General features: G+C 39.6%; 6 protein-coding genes and 1 long non-coding RNA gene across 9 annotated transcripts; 3 read left to right on the forward strand and 4 right to left on the reverse strand.

Annotated features, from left to right (window-relative positions):
• The first annotated feature begins 111 nt into the window (after window positions 1-111).
• On the forward strand, window positions 112-5,617 carry LOC111448052 (kinesin-like protein KIN-14Q). Of its 3 annotated transcripts, XM_023087505.1 has the most exons (17): window positions 112-355; window positions 649-1,244; window positions 1,351-1,516; window positions 1,612-1,679; window positions 1,765-1,975; window positions 2,054-2,130; window positions 2,207-2,306; window positions 2,416-2,514; window positions 2,606-2,782; window positions 2,857-3,142; window positions 3,215-3,376; window positions 3,471-3,686; window positions 3,773-3,810; window positions 4,076-4,239; window positions 4,328-4,453; window positions 4,528-4,696; window positions 4,817-5,617. In XM_023087505.1, the coding sequence occupies exons 1-17, from the start codon at window positions 319-321 to the stop codon at window positions 5,431-5,433; spliced, it is 3,309 nt and encodes a 1,102-aa protein (XP_022943273.1). In that variant the 5' UTR covers window positions 112-318; the 3' UTR covers window positions 5,434-5,617. The 3 variants fall into 3 exon arrangements, with proteins under 3 accessions (XP_022943273.1, XP_022943270.1, XP_022943271.1); XM_023087502.1 differs by having other exon boundaries at window positions 4,528-5,617; XM_023087503.1 differs by having other exon boundaries at window positions 655-1,244; window positions 4,528-5,617.
• Window positions 5,618-8,316: 2,699 nt separating this feature from the next.
• LOC111447279 (serine/threonine-protein kinase WAG1-like) lies at window positions 8,317-9,791 on the forward strand. Its single transcript, XM_023086339.1, has one exon. It carries the CDS (start codon window positions 8,408-8,410, stop codon window positions 9,761-9,763), a length of 1,356 nt encoding a protein of 451 aa, XP_022942107.1. The 5' UTR covers window positions 8,317-8,407; the 3' UTR covers window positions 9,764-9,791.
• A 56-nt stretch (window positions 9,792-9,847) lies between these two features.
• LOC111447281 (probable glutathione S-transferase) lies at window positions 9,848-10,707 on the reverse strand. Its single transcript, XM_023086342.1, has 2 exons — window positions 10,343-10,707; window positions 9,848-10,265 (listed from the first exon to the last, which is right to left on the reverse strand). Exons 1-2 carry the CDS (start codon window positions 10,670-10,672, stop codon window positions 9,921-9,923), a joined length of 675 nt encoding a protein of 224 aa, XP_022942110.1. The 5' UTR covers window positions 10,673-10,707; the 3' UTR covers window positions 9,848-9,920.
• A 429-nt stretch (window positions 10,708-11,136) lies between these two features.
• LOC111447284 lies at window positions 11,137-11,654 on the forward strand. Its single transcript, XR_002711238.1, has 2 exons — window positions 11,137-11,347; window positions 11,432-11,654. It is a non-coding gene; the product is annotated as an uncharacterized LOC111447284 (long non-coding RNA).
• On the reverse strand, window positions 11,576-12,501 carry LOC111447283 (probable glutathione S-transferase). Its single transcript, XM_023086344.1, has 2 exons — window positions 12,124-12,501; window positions 11,576-12,053 (listed from the first exon to the last, which is right to left on the reverse strand). The coding sequence occupies exons 1-2, from the start codon at window positions 12,436-12,438 to the stop codon at window positions 11,709-11,711; spliced, it is 660 nt and encodes a 219-aa protein (XP_022942112.1). The 5' UTR covers window positions 12,439-12,501; the 3' UTR covers window positions 11,576-11,708.
• LOC111447280 (probable glutathione S-transferase) lies at window positions 11,624-14,016 on the reverse strand. Its single transcript, XM_023086340.1, has 3 exons — window positions 13,417-14,016; window positions 12,124-13,330; window positions 11,624-12,053 (listed from the first exon to the last, which is right to left on the reverse strand). The coding sequence occupies exons 1-2, from the start codon at window positions 13,729-13,731 to the stop codon at window positions 12,881-12,883; spliced, it is 765 nt and encodes a 254-aa protein (XP_022942108.1). The 5' UTR covers window positions 13,732-14,016; the 3' UTR covers window positions 11,624-12,053; window positions 12,124-12,880.
• Window positions 14,017-14,165: 149 nt separating this feature from the next.
• On the reverse strand, window positions 14,166-15,123 carry LOC111447282 (probable glutathione S-transferase). The gene is made up of 2 exons (XM_023086343.1): window positions 14,697-15,123; window positions 14,166-14,619 (listed from the first exon to the last, which is right to left on the reverse strand). Exons 1-2 carry the CDS (start codon window positions 15,009-15,011, stop codon window positions 14,275-14,277), a joined length of 660 nt encoding a protein of 219 aa, XP_022942111.1. The 5' UTR covers window positions 15,012-15,123; the 3' UTR covers window positions 14,166-14,274.
• Window positions 15,124-15,951: the final 828 nt, after the last annotated feature.

Raw genomic sequence — 15,951 nt, forward strand, 5'->3', positions numbered from 1 at the left:
AAAAAAAAAAAAAAAAAAAAAAAAAAAAAAAAAAAAAAAACCCTAACGGTCGACTAATATTCTGTAAAGAGTAACGCAAAATTTCCCTCTCTTTAACCAAAATCATCGCCATCTCTCTCTCTGTTCCAAAAAAAAAATTTGAGAAATTTGAGAGCACTAACATTTCTTTTCTCCTTTTTCATTCTCTTTACAGACTCTGATTATTGCTTCTTTTAGGAATTTCCATTACTTACCGCCTCTGCCATTTGAATCTCCTCCTCCCCTTCTTCTATTGCCCTGTTCTTTCCTCTGTTTCCCATTTCAAAGAGTTTGGTGGCAATGCATGATCAAGATTCCTGTTCCATCCCTGGTGAAGGTATTACTGTTCGATTCTTTTGTTTTGATCTTTTTCTTGCTGTTTATCTGGTGCTCTTAAGATGAAATTGGCTTGTTATAAGTGAGGTTGAGTTCGGAATAATGTGATTGATTGGAAATTCAGTGGTGGGTTACTGTGTTCTTTACTGATGTCCGTGAATTGAGAGGTTTCTTTGATTTGTACTGTTTTGATGCGCTGTTTTCTTTTATGACCCAATTTTCATTTAGTTGAAGTGATGATGAAAACCCTAATTTTCTTCTGTGTTTTTTGGACTAATCTTTAATCATTGTAAGTTGCAGGGAAATCCATGCCCGAATTTACCTCGGCTTCTCTTGATCTATCTATCTCTGCTGGTTCTCCCGATATTCCAGTCAATAACTACTGTGATTCACCAGAAATCTTGGATATTAAGTGTTGTAAACTTATGGAATCTCCCGTAGAGCTTTCCTTTGAAAATAGCTTTACGGGTGTTGAGGTTAGCCATAACCAGATAACCCCATCTGTTAGATTTTCCAATTTGTGTGAAACATATGAGCAAGAACTGTCTCCAGAATCTTCCTTTGAGTTGGCTCCTTCTCCAGCTACCAGTTCTTTTAAATCTGAAGAACTCCTTCAAGCTATAAGTGTCAATGCAGGTGCTCCAAGTGATGCTGTGGATTTGGATGGGATAAACTATGTGGAAGACAATTGGTATAAGGGTGGTGATACCATTAGGTCTGATGAAATTGAGCATCCTCTGTATCAAACGGCTCGTTTTGGGGATTTTTGTTACAATTTCTCATCATTGGAACCTGGGAATTATGTTGTTGACCTGCATTTTGCTGAAATTGTATTTACCAATGGCCCACCTGGTATGAGGGTGTTTGATGTCTATTTGCAAGACCAGAATGTAAGAATCTACATCTCATTGCCCAATCACCTGCACAACATCTATTGATTTTTTTTGTTCCTAATCTTAAGAAATCTCGATAGATATGTTGTTGGTTTGATTGTAGGTTGTTTCTGGCCTGGATATATATGCTCGTGTCGGTGGGAATAAGCCTCTCATTATATCTGACCTCAAAACTTCTGTCGAAGTAAAAGATTTAACCATTGGATTTGAAGGACAGATGGGCAGGCCAATTGTTTGTGGTATTTCTGTGAGGAAAGATCTCCCTTCAAGTGAGTAAACCAAGCACTTTTTTTCTTTCTATTGGTTCATCTTGTTCAAGATTTAGTCTTTATCATCTTGTGACAATGGACAATTCTCATGACAGATAGAAAAGAAGTTGAACTGCTCGAAGAAATGGGATCATCTCAACTATCCAACGGGGAGATGTCCAAAGTAGGCCTTCTAATAAATTTGATTAAACTTAGGATTTAAACTTGTTTTGGGCCTTATATAAAATTATTTCAATCATGTTTTGTAGGATAGTGATGACTTGATAGTAAAAGAGAAGTACCTAGTGCTGCAAAAGGATCTTGAGCTCACGAAGAATGAGCTAGCAGCAGCAAGGAAGAACATGGAGGAACTTAGAAAGGAAAACAATCAAAAGAGTAGCGAATGTCAAGAAGCTTGGAAGTCTTTAAATGAGCTGCAAAACGAGCTCATGCGCAAGTCAATGCATGTTGGATCTCTTGGTAATAGACACTGACTTCTGTAACTTCTAGCTATTTCACTATTTATTTGATGATCCTTTGATGGGTTTCCCTTTGCAGCTTTTGCCATTGAGGGACAGGTGAAAGAGAAGGGCAAATGGTTTTCTTCGTTGAGAGACCTTACCAGAAAAGTAAAGGTATGTAAAGTAAACATTCAACATATAAACGTTCATGAAAAATCAGATTGGATTATTGAGAAGTTTCATATCTCAGATTATGAAAATAGAAAACATCAAATTATCAGAGGAGGCATTGGCTTTCAAGAACTGCTGTGTAGATATGAATGAAATGACTTCTAAAATTCAGACAGCATGTAAGCTAGCATACCAACTTTTTACAAGAATCTACGTAACGTTAATTCTATGAATACATTGCTAATTAATTATCTGAGTACACTTGTTTTTCCCCTCTGCTTTTTATAGTTAAACAGCAATTAGATTTGCAAGAAACCCTGAAGACTAAATTTGTTGAAGGAGCTAAGGAACGGAAAGAACTCTACAATAAGATGTTGGAGTTGAAAGGTCAGCTAGCTTTTCTGTAGTGTTCTTGTTTCAAAAGATTGACCCAAGTTTGAGAAACTGAAAGTGGTTAGTGATGTCATGCTCTTCACAGGAAACATTAGGGTCTTTTGTAGGTGTAGGCCTTTAAATACAGAAGAGATTGGTTCTGGAGCTTCAATGGTTGTTGATTTTGAGTCGGCCAAAGATGGCGAGTTGATTGTTAAGTCAAATGGGGCTCCCAGAAGAATCTTTAAGTTTGATTCTGTATTTGGTCCTCAGGCAAATCAAGGTAAAGAATTAAATTATAATGTAAATGATCACAGTGAAACAATATATTGATTATTTGTGTACCTGAATTTGTAGGAGATGTGTTTGAAGATACTGCGCCATTTGCGGCTTCAGTCCTAGATGGTTACAATGTTTGTATATTTGCATATGGCCAAACCGGGACTGGAAAAACTTTTACAATGGAGGGCACTGAGGGAGCTCGTGGAGTCAATTATAGGATTCTTGAGGAGCTGTTTCGCTTGACAAAGGAACGCCAGAAGCTACATCGATACAAAGTATCTGTTAGTGTCTTGGAAGTGTATAATGAGCAAATACGGGACTTGCTAGTCTCAGCATCTCAGTCAGGAAATGGTTCAAAAAGGTAATGATGGTTAGTCATTTCCTCTAAGTGACTCATGCAGTTATTGACTCATTGTGCTTGAGCTTATTTCAGGCTCGAAGTAAGACAAATCAGTGAAGGAATACATCATGTTCCTGGCATGGTAGAGGCACCTGTCGACAACATGAGTGAAGTTTGGGAAGTTTTACAAACTGGCAGCAATGCAAGAGCTGTTGGTTCAACCAATTGTAATGAGCACAGCAGCCGATCGCACTGGTCTGTCTCTCTATTTTACATTCAGTTTACTGATGAAAAGGACGTGATCTTGCTGTATATTAATGGGTGATTTTGGTTATTGCATATCAAACAGCATACACTGTGTGATGGTGAAGGGGGAGAATTTGCTAAATGGGGAATGCACAAGTAGCAAACTCTGGTTGGTGGACTTGGCAGGTAGCGAACGGATTGCTAAAGTAGAAGTACAGGGAGAACGACTCAAGGAAACACAAAATATTAATAGATCTCTTTCTGCTCTTGGTGATGTAATATCCGCTCTCGCCACAAAAAGCCCTCATGTTCCTTTTAGGTAAGTAAGATTTGAGCTACTTTTGCTGTTATAATATTATCCCATGACGCTGCAAATAACCACTACACACCGTCTTCCTTTGTCAGAAACTCCAAGCTCACTCATTTGCTTCAAGATTCACTAGGTATTGTACTTTCTCCTCTAGATTATGTAATTTACTGTAAGATCCCACATTGGTTGGAGAGGGGAACAAAGCATTCCTTATACGGGGTGTGAAAACCTCTCTCTAACAGATGCGTTTTAAAACTTCGAAGGAAAGTCCGGAAGGGTAAGCCCAAAAAGGACAATATCTGCTAGCGGTGGGCTTGGGCTTGGGATTGAGCTGTTACATGTACACATTGCTTACGTGTTTATGTTGCTTTACTGATAAATGGAACTTGTATTTTTAGGGGGAGATTCAAAGACACTCATGTTTGTACAGATCAGTCCCAATGAAAATGACTTGAATGAGACTCTTTGCTCATTAAACTTTGCGAGCAGAGTAAGAGGAATTGAGTTGGGTCCTGCTAAGAGACAACTTGATATGTCTGAATTCCACAAATGCAAACAGATGGTAACAAGTGCTTCCCTTTAACAGATGCAATCTTCTGTGTTTTTCTATGATAATCTCAATCTTGTTCTTCACTCATTGCTTGTGTTAGGCTGAGAAAACAAAGCTGGATATGAAGAGTAAAGATCTGCAGATCAGAAAGATGGAAGAAACAATGCATGGATTAGACTTGAAGATGAAGGAAAAAGATCAGAAAAACAAAAGTCTACAGGATAAGGTAAATGAATTTTGTATTACAAAAACCATTAAGAACCCACATTGTTTGTGCTGATTTTTGTGTGGGTATCACAGGTCAAAGAACTTGAAGCTCAACTTCTTGTTGAAAGAAAGCTAGCACGTCAACATGTTGATGCCATAGTAACAGAGCAGATACAGCAGCAGCAGCAGCATATGAAAACTGAATCAGAAGACCACAAGTCTGCACCGGCGAGGCCACAACTTGCTGCGAGTCGACCATTAGGTAGTCAAAAAATTCTCCATGGATCATCATATAACAGCATACTAGGAAAGAAGCAAATAAATCTCACTCGCCCACTAACTGAGAACAACGGCTCCAAACCGTCATTTCCCTTTCCTTCAGTGGATGGTGCCATCAAGTACCCTGATTCCACAGAGAAGGAAAACAACCCAGAGATGGCTGAGCAATCTCTTGTGCCAACAAGGAGGACCGGAAGAGCCTCTATTTGCCCAATGGCAGCTCGACGTGTACCGATGGCCCTTGCTCCTAGGAGAATCTCCCTAACTCCTCAACCAAGCATACCGAGCTCAACTCATCTCCCATCACCAATGCTGCCATTGCCACCATCATATCAAGTTGAGAAGATAGAGAAAGGCGATGGATCAGAGGACAGTAACTTGGCTGAACAGGCGGCACAATGCGAGAGTCCTAAAGAGAGAAAGTATGGAGGTAAGAAGTTGAGCAACATGTTGAGACGAAGCCTTCAAAAGAAGAAGGTACAACAAATGAAGTCTCCAGTGCAACAACAGGTGAGAAGAGGTGGTGGTATCAATCTGGGGTTGGAGAAAGTCAGGGTGTCAATCGGAAGTCGTGGACGGATGGCGGCGGCGCACAGGGTGTTGTTGTTAGGAGGAGGAGGAGGCAATGGTAGAAGAGGAGTTGCAAAAGAAACTCAAAGTAAGAAGGAAAAGGAGAGGGGTTGGAATATTGGAACAGCAGTAGGGAGAACTGTTATTTAATGAGGAAAAACAATGGGTTTTCGTTGTTTGTTTTGCATTTTAGAGTTGTAGAGATCATTGAGTTCTTCTCATATACTATACCACCCTCTGTATGTGTGTGTGCATATGATTCATCGTTCCCTTTGATTTTCTCATGTATTTCATCAGAAAAAAGGAAGGAATTCTTATCTGTTGTTTATTATTAGTATATGAATGTGTCTGGTGGTGCGTACAGAACATGTAATTCACTTGCTGGGAAGCGTTGATTTAGGAAGAACTACAAGATTGATTAGATGATACATCAACTTTTGAAAGGAGGAAGAGCTTTAGCAAACTAAAGGAACTACATTCACGCGATATTATTGGATCGGCCTTTCGCCATAGATGCATTCATTAAGCAATTGTTGGACGTTATGCAAAAAAGAGAGTATCGACTTGTTTACCGACGAGTTTTCAATCTAATATTTATTCTCATTCGAGAATAAAGTTCCGTTTAAAATAATTGATAGTTACTATTTATACGAATATGATGCACCTTCATTTTCCAGTGACTCAATCATAGAAACCTCGTATAGTTATATGTATTGGATTTAAAATAGTTCTACGTTGGGCTACCTCGTTGAAATTTTCGTAGAAAGTATAGGAATGAGATCAAAATATTTTAAGATGACCCGAGTTGGTTTATGGAGATAGTCTTCACTCAAGACAAATAGATAACATGGTCATATCATAAACAATGCAAGAAAATGTCGAAACCATCGAGAACGGATCAAAACCCAAACATTAAATTTTAGTATGGACAATCCACGTTACAAACGTTGAAATTAATCTATAAACACAACCAATAACATAATAACGGGTCAACCAGAAAAATCACGTTGATATAACATATTCATTAAAATAATTAATATCAAAGTCTCTCTCCACCTGTATACCCATCCATATACTAAATGTAGTATGATATAATTTTGTTAGAGAATATTAAATGTGGTTTGATTTAAATATACAATATAGTTTGATTTAAATGTATTATCAAGTTATGATCCAATTATTAATAATTTATAACAATAAGAGTTGATGATGGATGAGAAATCAATAAATATTCAGGCCAGAAATGTCAGCTATACCCTTTCCTTACGCTTTTAACATTCATTCATGTTTCATTACATGCATGCACCTAATTATTATTATTTTAAATATATAATAATGTTTTCATAACTATATAAAATGAATAAATAAATATATATTATAAAATAACATATGGTACAAATAAATATAAGAAATTATATTCATATTATACATAATTGATTTTATTATTATTATTATTTTGTATAATATTAACTTGACTTATTAGATGAAGTTGCTAATTTGGTGGGAGTCAGGACCATGAACCACACACATGTCAAGCTCCCATGGCACGTGACTTTGCCATGTGACTCCCTGCTATAATTTCTTTTTATTTTAAAGTTTTAATGTGTATTTTCAAAACGCTTTATTTTGGTTCGTAAGCGTTTATGGACAAATATTTCTTGTTTTTTGTTTTTAATATTTAAAATATATGACTCGGTCGAGATGCATACAAGATGTTTTCTTTCACAACATGTTTGGTCCCGAGTGTTTTCAAATGTGTCTTAAAGATATAGTCAAAGTATACCTAACGTGCTCAAATCTTTGATGTCTTTTAACGACCATCTAGTATGAGGAGAAGTATGATTTGTCGTGAACACATGCCTTTGTAAGATTTTATCATACATTTATTTTTAAAAAATATAATTTAATATTAATTTACTAAATACTATGGTTACAGAATTATTTAAAATTAGAAAAATACAATAACACAAGGAACTTTGAAAAACAAAATAAAATAAAAAAAATTGTGGAAGGTTATAACTAATTAAAATTAATAATTGAATTATAGAAGTGAAGGTAAAGGCGACAATGTAGGGCCGGTGTTGACCACGTGGCAGACAGCATCCTGCTCATTTCCACGTGGGCCCTATCAAGTAGTTGTGTTGGCCCATCACATGGACCCATTACTTGCTTTCTATTTTCATCCAATTTTATTTATTATTTATATATTTGAAACTTTATTTTAATTTCCAACTAAGATACAAACACTAGATTTTTCTTTTTATTATTACTCACAAATAATTCAAATTCATTTAATTTAATGGTTTTTATATTGAAAATATTAACTTATATGAATAATAAAAATAAATAAACAGGCTTGCGAATTAAATGGGAGCGTGTTATTGTTTGAAAAACGCCTAATCTTATCTTGAAGAAAATAATAATAAATTAAGAAAAAATATTAAAATAATTATTTGAATTTATTGTCACAACCCCCAATACAGAGGTTATTGTCATTAAAAGCCACTCTCACCTTCCTTCCACTCTCCCAATCCCGATCCTTTGTTTATTTTATTTTATTTTAAGGATATAAATATTTTTTAATTTAATTGTTTAGTATGTTTGGATATCGTTTTCAGTTCGACTGCAACCACCTCAAACCAAATAGATAATTGTTCTCACTGAATTACTTTAAATCTAAATCAGCATAAAATTTTGTTCTCACTCTCAACCAGACCTTTTTTTTTTTTCAAAGAACGCGTCAATCCAATTGAAAAGTCATATCATATTCGAATGAATAAATCAATTGAGATTAAAGATGGAGACGTTGATTTTTCATTTATGCGAGACATGAAATTGTTAGTCAACATTAGAAGTAATAGTTAGTCAACATTAGAATATATAATGCGATGTTGGACGATGAAAGTCTCACGTCCCCTAAGAAAATAGTTTATGGGTTTATAATCAATAAAGACAGGTGATCTTTCTCTCTCCGTTTCCAATTGGGTCAACCAAAGAGGTTGTTTAATGGCGTCAGAGACCCCACGCCTTCCACTCGTCTTCCTGTGTCCCCTCTCTCAGCGATGTATAAAACTGAAACAGCCCCTTCTCCACTAACCCATTACAGAATCTAAACCCATCACCAATGGAGGACGATTCAGATCTCGACTTCAGCTTCACCAGCACCATCTCCACCTCCACCGCCCGCAGCAGCCTCGCTCGGAGCAGCTTAACTCTCAGCTTTAACGAATCCCGCGGCTTCTCCGCCCTTAACCTCCGTCCCCACCGCCACTCCGACCCACACTGGTCCGCCATCAAAGCTGCCACTACTCTTTCCTCCGATGGCCACCTCCACCTCCGCCACCTGAAACTCATCAAACACCTCGGCACTGGCAACCTCGGCCGGGTTTTCCTCTGCCATTTGAGAGACAACGATCACGCCAATTTCGCCCTTAAGGTCGTTGACAGAGACGCTTTAAGTAACAAGAAGCTTTTGCAGGTTCAAACGGAATCCGAGATTCTCGCTTTGCTCGACAACCCTTTTCTCCCTACTCTCTACGCGCGTCTCGACGTCTCTCACTACACGTGCCTCCTTATTGACTACTGCCCAGCCGGTGACCTCCACTCTCTCCTCCGCAAACAGCCTGGAAACCGCCTCTCCGTTTCGGCGGCGAGATTCTTCGTCGCTGAGGTTCTGGTGGCGCTTGAGTATCTTCACGCGCTTGGGATTGTGTACCGGGATCTCAAACCTGAGAACGTTCTTTTGCGTGAGGATGGCCACGTCATGCTCACTGATTTCGATTTGTGCTTTAAGTCTGACGTTGTCCCCACTTTTCACACGTCGACACAGCGGGGACCACAGGGTACTCCCTGCTGCTTTGGGATGAGGACCGCGGCAGAGGAGATTGTCGGGGAGTTCGTGGCGGAGCCGACGACGGCCTTTTCCAAGTCATGTGTAGGAACTCATGAGTATTTGGCGCCTGAGTTGGTAACCGGCGGTGGTCACGGAAACGCCGTCGACTGGTGGGCGTTTGGGGTGTTCATTTACGAGCTGCTACACGGAACGACGCCGTTTAGGGGAGTGAACAAGGAGGGTACGCTTAGAAACATAGCGTCTACAGAAGGGGTGAAGTTCAGGGCGGCCATGGAGGAAGAGGAAGGTATAGCAGAGGCGAGGGATCTGATAGAGAGACTACTGGTGAAAGATCCGGCGAGACGGTTGGGATCCGGGAAAGGGGCGACGGAGATCAAACGGCATCCATTCTTCAACGGCATAAAATGGGCGTTAATCCGGATGTACCGACCGCCGGAGGTGTACGGATTGATGAGAAAAGCCAGATCACACGTGAGCCACGTGCGTGACGTCAACCACCGCATGCGGCGTCGGAGCTGGTGGAACTGGAGAAAGCTCTGTAACTATTTAATTAAAAACGGAAATTCCAGTAAATCTCATACCAATACCAATCATTACAGATTTAACGCCAAAAATAAAATGGCTTAAAAATGGGAAAAAATTCAATACTTTTGTTTTATTTTTGTATATTTATACCCAAAAAAAAAAAACATTTTCCGTACAGAATTCAAATAACTTAAAGATAAAATGACCATATGGGTACATATTTTATTTAGAGCGAATAATTAAAATTACAACAATGCAACTAATGGCGTTTTATAATATCCAAAACGACGTCGTAAACCTCTTGTTGAGTGGGCATACTTTTGGCGACAGTGTCTCTGAGGCAGCACCTCTTAGCCCATTCCAAGATCTTAGGACACTCAGCTTCCAAGTCCAAATTTCCAAGCAATTTGAAGGCAAGAAACATGCTGTAAAATGGAATGAGCGACAGATCTATAAACCCAAATGATTGGCCTCCAAAATAGGGCTTGTCTCCAAGCTCTTCCTCCAGCTGCTTGAAGCTCCCCATCAGCTCCTTCATTGCTGCTTCCTTCTCCTCCTCTGTCAGATCCTTTTTGTTCCACAGCTTCCCTCCATTTGGGTAGATCTAGTTTTTGCAACAGCTTTTCATAAGAACCCATAACACCAAAATCAAAGATAAAGAGGAGAGCTTGGTGATGATACCTTCTTGTCCACATAGTCAGCCCAAAATCTAGCGTGGGATCTCTCGTAAGGATGGGAAGGAAGCAAATTAGCATAGCCTGCCTCACTGCTCCATGTCTCGTCGATGTATTCAACGATTATGATAGACTCGAGAATGGGCTTGCCTTTGTGAATCAAAACAGGGATTTGCTTTTGTACAGGGTTCATCTCCAGAAGCAGAGGAGATTTGTTACTCAAATCTTCCTGTTTTATCTCGCAGTTTAGCCCCTTCTCTGCCAAAGCCACCCTCACCCTCGTGGCAAAAGGGCTAGCCCGTAAGTCCAACAAAACCAGCTCTTGTGATGAACTCATCGTGCAACAATGGAGGGTGTTGAAGCTGTTTTGGGAGGGATGAGGGCTTTATAGAAGAAATATCGATGGAGAACTTTGTTGAATGTGACACCTTTTGATATTGGTTGGTTGGATGGATTATGAGTACCATTTTTCGCCTCCACTGTCGTCATTGCATACGTGGAAGAGATTAGGTGACATCCTTTGTGACCTTTTATCCTTCTTGTTTTCTTGTTTTCCAACCACATAGTATCCAGCTGTCAACAATTTTAATCAGGTGTAGAAAGCACCTGAATCATAGAGCTAGTCTTCTTTAATTGATGCTCAATTACTTTAAATGGAACTCTCGAACAAAATACACGATTTGTTCGATACTTAAGTAAGTCACAAATTTTTTTATTCCATATTTAAAAATTGTATTGAGATGACTAAATTAGAGGATGGTACTATGGTTTGCCTTTTAGTCTACGAGACTCTCTCCCCCCACAACGGGCTAATAATCTCTCCCAACCATTCTCTCAACAAGGGGCTAGGCGGCAAACACAAGGGCTAGCGGCAAAAGATGGAAGGGGGCGGTGGTCGTTTTAAGTTACCCATTTGGCCCGCGACGTGTTCGACACAGACTCTGCGGCGGTCCGCTCACCATTCGGGCTCGCCTCCTAACGTGTTCGAGGGAGTTTTCCGTTGACATTGGAGGTGAGAGTCGTGGGTTTCTCAGAACTTTGGCCTTCCATAACTTCCCCAAACCTTAACGAAACACTGCAATTTTGGTGTCCACAGGATGGGCTTGAAGGGATCTACCGGATCCGTCAAGGAGACGAGCTCTGTAGAGGCGTGTAACCACGCCAATCGGGCGGAGGAAAGGGAAACCAAGGCGGCGGCCACGACATACGCCAATTGAGAACAAGACGGTAAAAAATTTCGAAACTTTTTTTTATTGAAGTAAAGATATGAACATGAACATGAACATAATTTAACAGATCAAAATACCCCAAATTTATTTCAGCATACAAAATACATTAGAGATAGTCCACACATGGTTTGTTTGTTCATTCATTCATTCAGGGCCATACTTCTTCTTCATTAGAAGCACAAAGTCACAGATCTTGAAGGGGTCAGGCAGGGAGTTAGAAACGCTCTCATTTTGCAAGCATCTCTTAGCCCATCCCAGTATCTTGGAGCACTCTGCCTCAACGCTCAAGTTCCCAATGCTCTCGTAGCTGTAAAACCAGGTGTAGTATCCAATCAAAACAATGTCCACAAACCCCACATTCTCGCCTCCAAAGTAAGCCTTCTCCCCAAGAACTTCCTCCAGCTTCTTCAAGCTTCCCATGAACTCCTTCTTCCCTTCTTCACGCTCCTCTCCCTTGCTAGCCCAGATCTTCCTCCCACTCTCAAACACCTGCATTTTTGTTTATCAATGTCAAACACCATGAACAAAACGAACTAAACTTTCATTAATTCACCCGAACCTTCTTGTCGATGAAATCCACCCAAAACCTGGCCTGAGCCCTCTCGTATGGATCAGATGGTAACAGAGGAGCTCTGTTCTTCCACGTTTCATCGATGTACTGAACGATAATGGATGATTCACAGATGGGTTTTCCGTTATGAACAAGAACAGGGATTTTCTTGTGGATTGGGTTCATTTCCAGAAGCAGAGGGCTCTTGTTTCTTAGATCTTGTTCTACGTATTCGTAGGCCACGCCCTTCATGGCCAGGGCTACTTTGACTCGCATCCCGAACATGCTGGGCCAGAAATCCAAGAGCTTCACTTCCTCTGCCATTGTTGCCAAATGGGGAAGATGAAACTCAAAGGGAGAGCGCCGCTTTAGGGCTATGAGTTTTGAGGGATTGAGAGTGAGTTTGAGAGTGGACCCATTTGTAGAAAGTGGGACAAAATGGAATAGTGGAGAGAGAAGAGAAAGGACAAAAGGGGAAAGGATGCGGTGAAAACAGAGTCCATTTTCTGCAACTTCCAATGCTATGGACCATTCAACATGGTGTGGACTCATTGTTTTGAGGAAGGATCACGTGGGAGTCCGGGTTTAAGATTTTAAGGACAATATCAAATTATTGTGGAGATTAGTGATTTCTATCAAGGGTCAGTTCATCGTGTTCTTGATACCGGAAACGCACTCAAGAATCTATTAAAAACAGAACTTATAGATTAATTAAACTTTTTAATGCTAACCATAAGGCTGGCTATGTCATTTATTCAATGACTTACTACGCTGCATCAAAGTGGGAGAAGATATCAAAACCCCAACCACAAACACTAAAAATTTCATCCATTTTGATCCACACCAAGTCCTTCCTGACTGAAGCAATTTGGTTAGTCAAGGCCAAGTGCTTTCCTGACTTGAAGCAAGAAGTGATGACTTTGATGGGGTCAGGCAGGGAGCTTGAAACGCTCTCCTTTTGCAGGCATCTCTTCACCCAAGCCATGATCTTGGGACACTCAGCTTCAATGCTGAAATTCCCAATGGTTTCGTAGCTATAAAACCAAGATGTGAATCCAATCAAGGCAATGTCTATGAACCCCAAACACTCTCCTCCAAAGTAGGCCTTCTCCCCAAGAACTGCTTCCACTTGCTTCAAAATTGCTATCACCTCCTTCTTGCCTGTCTCCTGCTCTTCTCCCTTGCTCATGTATATCTTCCTTGTTTCAATGTAAAGCTGCACAGTTTGATAATACATTCATTGCTTGGGAATATCAATGAAAACATTAAGGCCTATCAGGTAAAGGGTTTTGAGCATGCCACCTTCTTGTCGATGAAATCCACCCAGAACCTGGCTTGAGCCCTCTCGTAAGGATCAGACGGCAACAGAGGAGCTCTGTCTTTCCATACTTCATCAATGTACTGAATGATAATGGAAGATTCACTGATGGGTTTTCCATTATGAACAAAAACAGGTACCTTTTTGTGAATTGGATTCATCTCCAGAAGCAAAGGGGTCTTGTTTTTCAGATCTTGTTCCACATATTCGTAGGCCACGCCCTTCTCAGCCAGAGCTATTCTAACACGCATCCCGAACATGCTGGGCCAAAAATCCAACAGTTTCACCTCCTCCGCCATTGTTGCCAATTGGGAACAAACTCACAAATCGAAATGGAGAAGAGATTGAGCTTGAGCCCAAGTATTTATATAGATAATTTCGTCCTTTCTTTCTCCAATCCATGTGGGTTCATACATTTTTAAACAACAAGACATTTTAAAATTAAAGGCTCATAGATTATGAGTATGTTGGCATGAAACATGATGTTAGATAGGAAGTCACAAGTGTTCAAGTGTATATGGACAACTTAGTACGACTAGCATTTAGTAATATGGTCCCGTATGCATATTTGTACCATATATTCTCTTTTACCAACCTCAAGTTACGTCATTTGATCCGTGAACTTTGGAGAGTGTCTAACAAATTCTTGAACGTTTAATTTTACAGTCCGTAGCTTGAGTCAACAAACTTCGATTTAGTTATATCAAGATAGAAAACAAGAAAACCCACCCGAAACTTAAACACTAGAAAATAGATCGATTACCCACACAAATCCTTCACAACTTATTCAAGACCGAGACTAGAACAACAAGGAACAGATGAAAAAGGGTGCAGATTTTTGGTTAGTCAAGGCCAAGCGCTTTCATAATTTCAAGCACAAAGGGATACACTTTCATGGGGTCAGGCAGGGACTTTGAAACACTCTCCTTCTGCAAGCATCTCTTCACCCAAGCCATGATCTTGGGACACTCTGCCTCGATGCTGAACTTCCCAATGGTCTCATAGCTATAAAACCAAGATGAGAATCCAATCAAACCAATGTCTAGGAACCCCAAACACTCTCCTCCAAAGAAAGCCTTCTCCCCAAGAACTTCCTCCAGTTGCTTCAAAATTGCAATCATCCCCCTCTTCCCTGCCTCCTGCTCCTCTCCCTTGCTCCCCCATGTCTTCCTCGTTTCATCATAAAGCTACACATTTTCATACCCCTTTCATTGCTTAGGAATGTCATTAAGGCCTATCAGGTAAAGGGTTTTTAGAATGTCACCTTCTTGTCGATGAAATCCACCCAAAACCTGGCTTGAGCCCTCTCGTATGGATCAGACGGCAACAGAGGAGCTCTGTCCTTCCACGTTTCATCGATGTACTGAACGATAATGGAAGATTCGGAGATGGGTTTTCCATTATGAACAAGAACAGGGATTTTCTTGTGAATTGGGTTCATCTGCAGAAGCAAAGGGCTCTTGTTTCTCAGATCTTCTTCCACGTATTCGTACGCCACGCCCTTCTCGGCCAGAGCTATTCTAACTCGCATCCCAAACATGCTGGGCCAGAAATCCAACAGCTTCACTTCATTCGCCATTTTTGTCAAATTGGGAACAAACACCAAAATGGAAATGGAGAAGAGATTGAATTTGAGGTTGAGAGTGGACCCATTTTATAGCAATTTTGGGACTGAGAGGTTAAATTACTGAAGGGAAAATGAAAGGAGAAGAAAATGAGTTCTTTGGAGTGAAAAAAATCATTTCGAGTATGGGGTCTTACTATAAATTTTGTGTGGGCACCCTTTAAAAATGCACAAATGGTTTAATTATACTAAATTTAGAAAAAGAAGCTGATCAGATTAGAATCCTATCTTTCTTCTTACTCTGACAAAATTGATTATAATCTTTATTCGAGTTAGACGTGCATACACATACAAAAGTATAAGGAAAATCGAGAAATTTAAATCATTCAGAAAAAGACCGACCAATTATGACCTAGTTCGAGATAGTATAGCCAATCTATTACTCCGTTTGGCTATCTAATAGTGATCAACTTACTTGTGTTCGATTTGTGGTTCAACCAAAGTCCTAGTTAATTTGTCTATTATCGAGAGTCAAAATAATTCGTCTCTAGTGGTATAGTAAATTTAAGATTTATTAGTTATGAGTATGGTTTGAAACAAGTCCTATTCAATATTAACTTGACGTATTCAAGCGTACGTAAAGAACTAAAATATGTCAGTGTATAGCGTCCATTCGTATGGTCCTCCATGGGCCCTTATATGATAAAACTCTTACTAACCTCAAGTATCTTATCATCTTTGATTGGTCATAGTCAATCCATCCATTATTTTACTCGAAAGATCTATTTTCAATTGATCAATATCAATTTATGACTTTTTTTTCTAATTTCAAATGAATTTAAGAATCACTCTATAAATTGTACTTTCGAATCATATCATGATAACTTTTACTTTAAAAAAAAAAACAAATTTATTTTGGAACTTAAACTTGCATTAATTCTCCTTGATAGTCCAA

This window comes from Cucurbita moschata, unplaced genomic scaffold, assembly GCF_002738365.1.
Source record: "Cucurbita moschata cultivar Rifu unplaced genomic scaffold, Cmos_1.0 Cmo_Scf00009, whole genome shotgun sequence".
In the NCBI taxonomy this organism is placed as follows: domain Eukaryota; kingdom Viridiplantae; phylum Streptophyta; class Magnoliopsida; order Cucurbitales; family Cucurbitaceae; genus Cucurbita; species Cucurbita moschata.

What these genes read in the sequence shown, in the direction of transcription:
- LOC111448052 (XM_023087502.1), top strand. Translation starts at nt 319, where the DNA reads ATGCATGATCAAGATTCCTGTTCCATCCCTGGTGAAG. An exon ending in TGGTCCTCAGGCAAATCAAG is followed by an intron (nt 2,783 to 2,856) that starts GTAAAGAATTAA and finishes CTGAATTTGTAG; the next exon opens with GAGATGTGTTTGAAGATACT. An exon ending in TCAGGAAATGGTTCAAAAAG is followed by an intron (nt 3,143 to 3,214) that starts GTAATGATGGTT and finishes AGCTTATTTCAG; the next exon opens with GCTCGAAGTAAGACAAATCA.
- LOC111447279 (XM_023086339.1), top strand. Translation starts at nt 8,408, where the DNA reads ATGGAGGACGATTCAGATCTCGACTTCAGCTTCACCAGCACCATCTCC.
- LOC111447281 (XM_023086342.1), bottom strand. Translation starts at nt 10,672, where the DNA reads ATGAGTTCATCACAAGAGCTGGTTTTGTTGGACTTACGGGCTAGCCCT. An exon ending in CTGACTATGTGGACAAGAAG is followed by an intron (nt 10,266 to 10,342) that starts GTATCATCACCA and finishes TGCAAAAACTAG; the next exon opens with ATCTACCCAAATGGAGGGAA.
- LOC111447283 (XM_023086344.1), bottom strand. Translation starts at nt 12,438, where the DNA reads ATGGCAGAGGAAGTGAAGCTCTTGGATTTCTGGCCCAGCATGTTCGGG. An exon ending in TGGATTTCATCGACAAGAAG is followed by an intron (nt 12,054 to 12,123) that starts GTTCGGGTGAAT and finishes ACAAAAATGCAG; the next exon opens with GTGTTTGAGAGTGGGAGGAA.
- LOC111447280 (XM_023086340.1), bottom strand. Translation starts at nt 13,731, where the DNA reads ATGGCGGAGGAGGTGAAACTGTTGGATTTTTGGCCCAGCATGTTCGGG. An exon ending in TGGATTTCATCGACAAGAAG is followed by an intron (nt 13,331 to 13,416) that starts GTGGCATGCTCA and finishes CAAACTGTGCAG; the next exon opens with CTTTACATTGAAACAAGGAA.
- LOC111447282 (XM_023086343.1), bottom strand. Translation starts at nt 15,011, where the DNA reads ATGGCGAATGAAGTGAAGCTGTTGGATTTCTGGCCCAGCATGTTTGGG. An exon ending in TGGATTTCATCGACAAGAAG is followed by an intron (nt 14,620 to 14,696) that starts GTGACATTCTAA and finishes GAAAATGTGTAG; the next exon opens with CTTTATGATGAAACGAGGAA.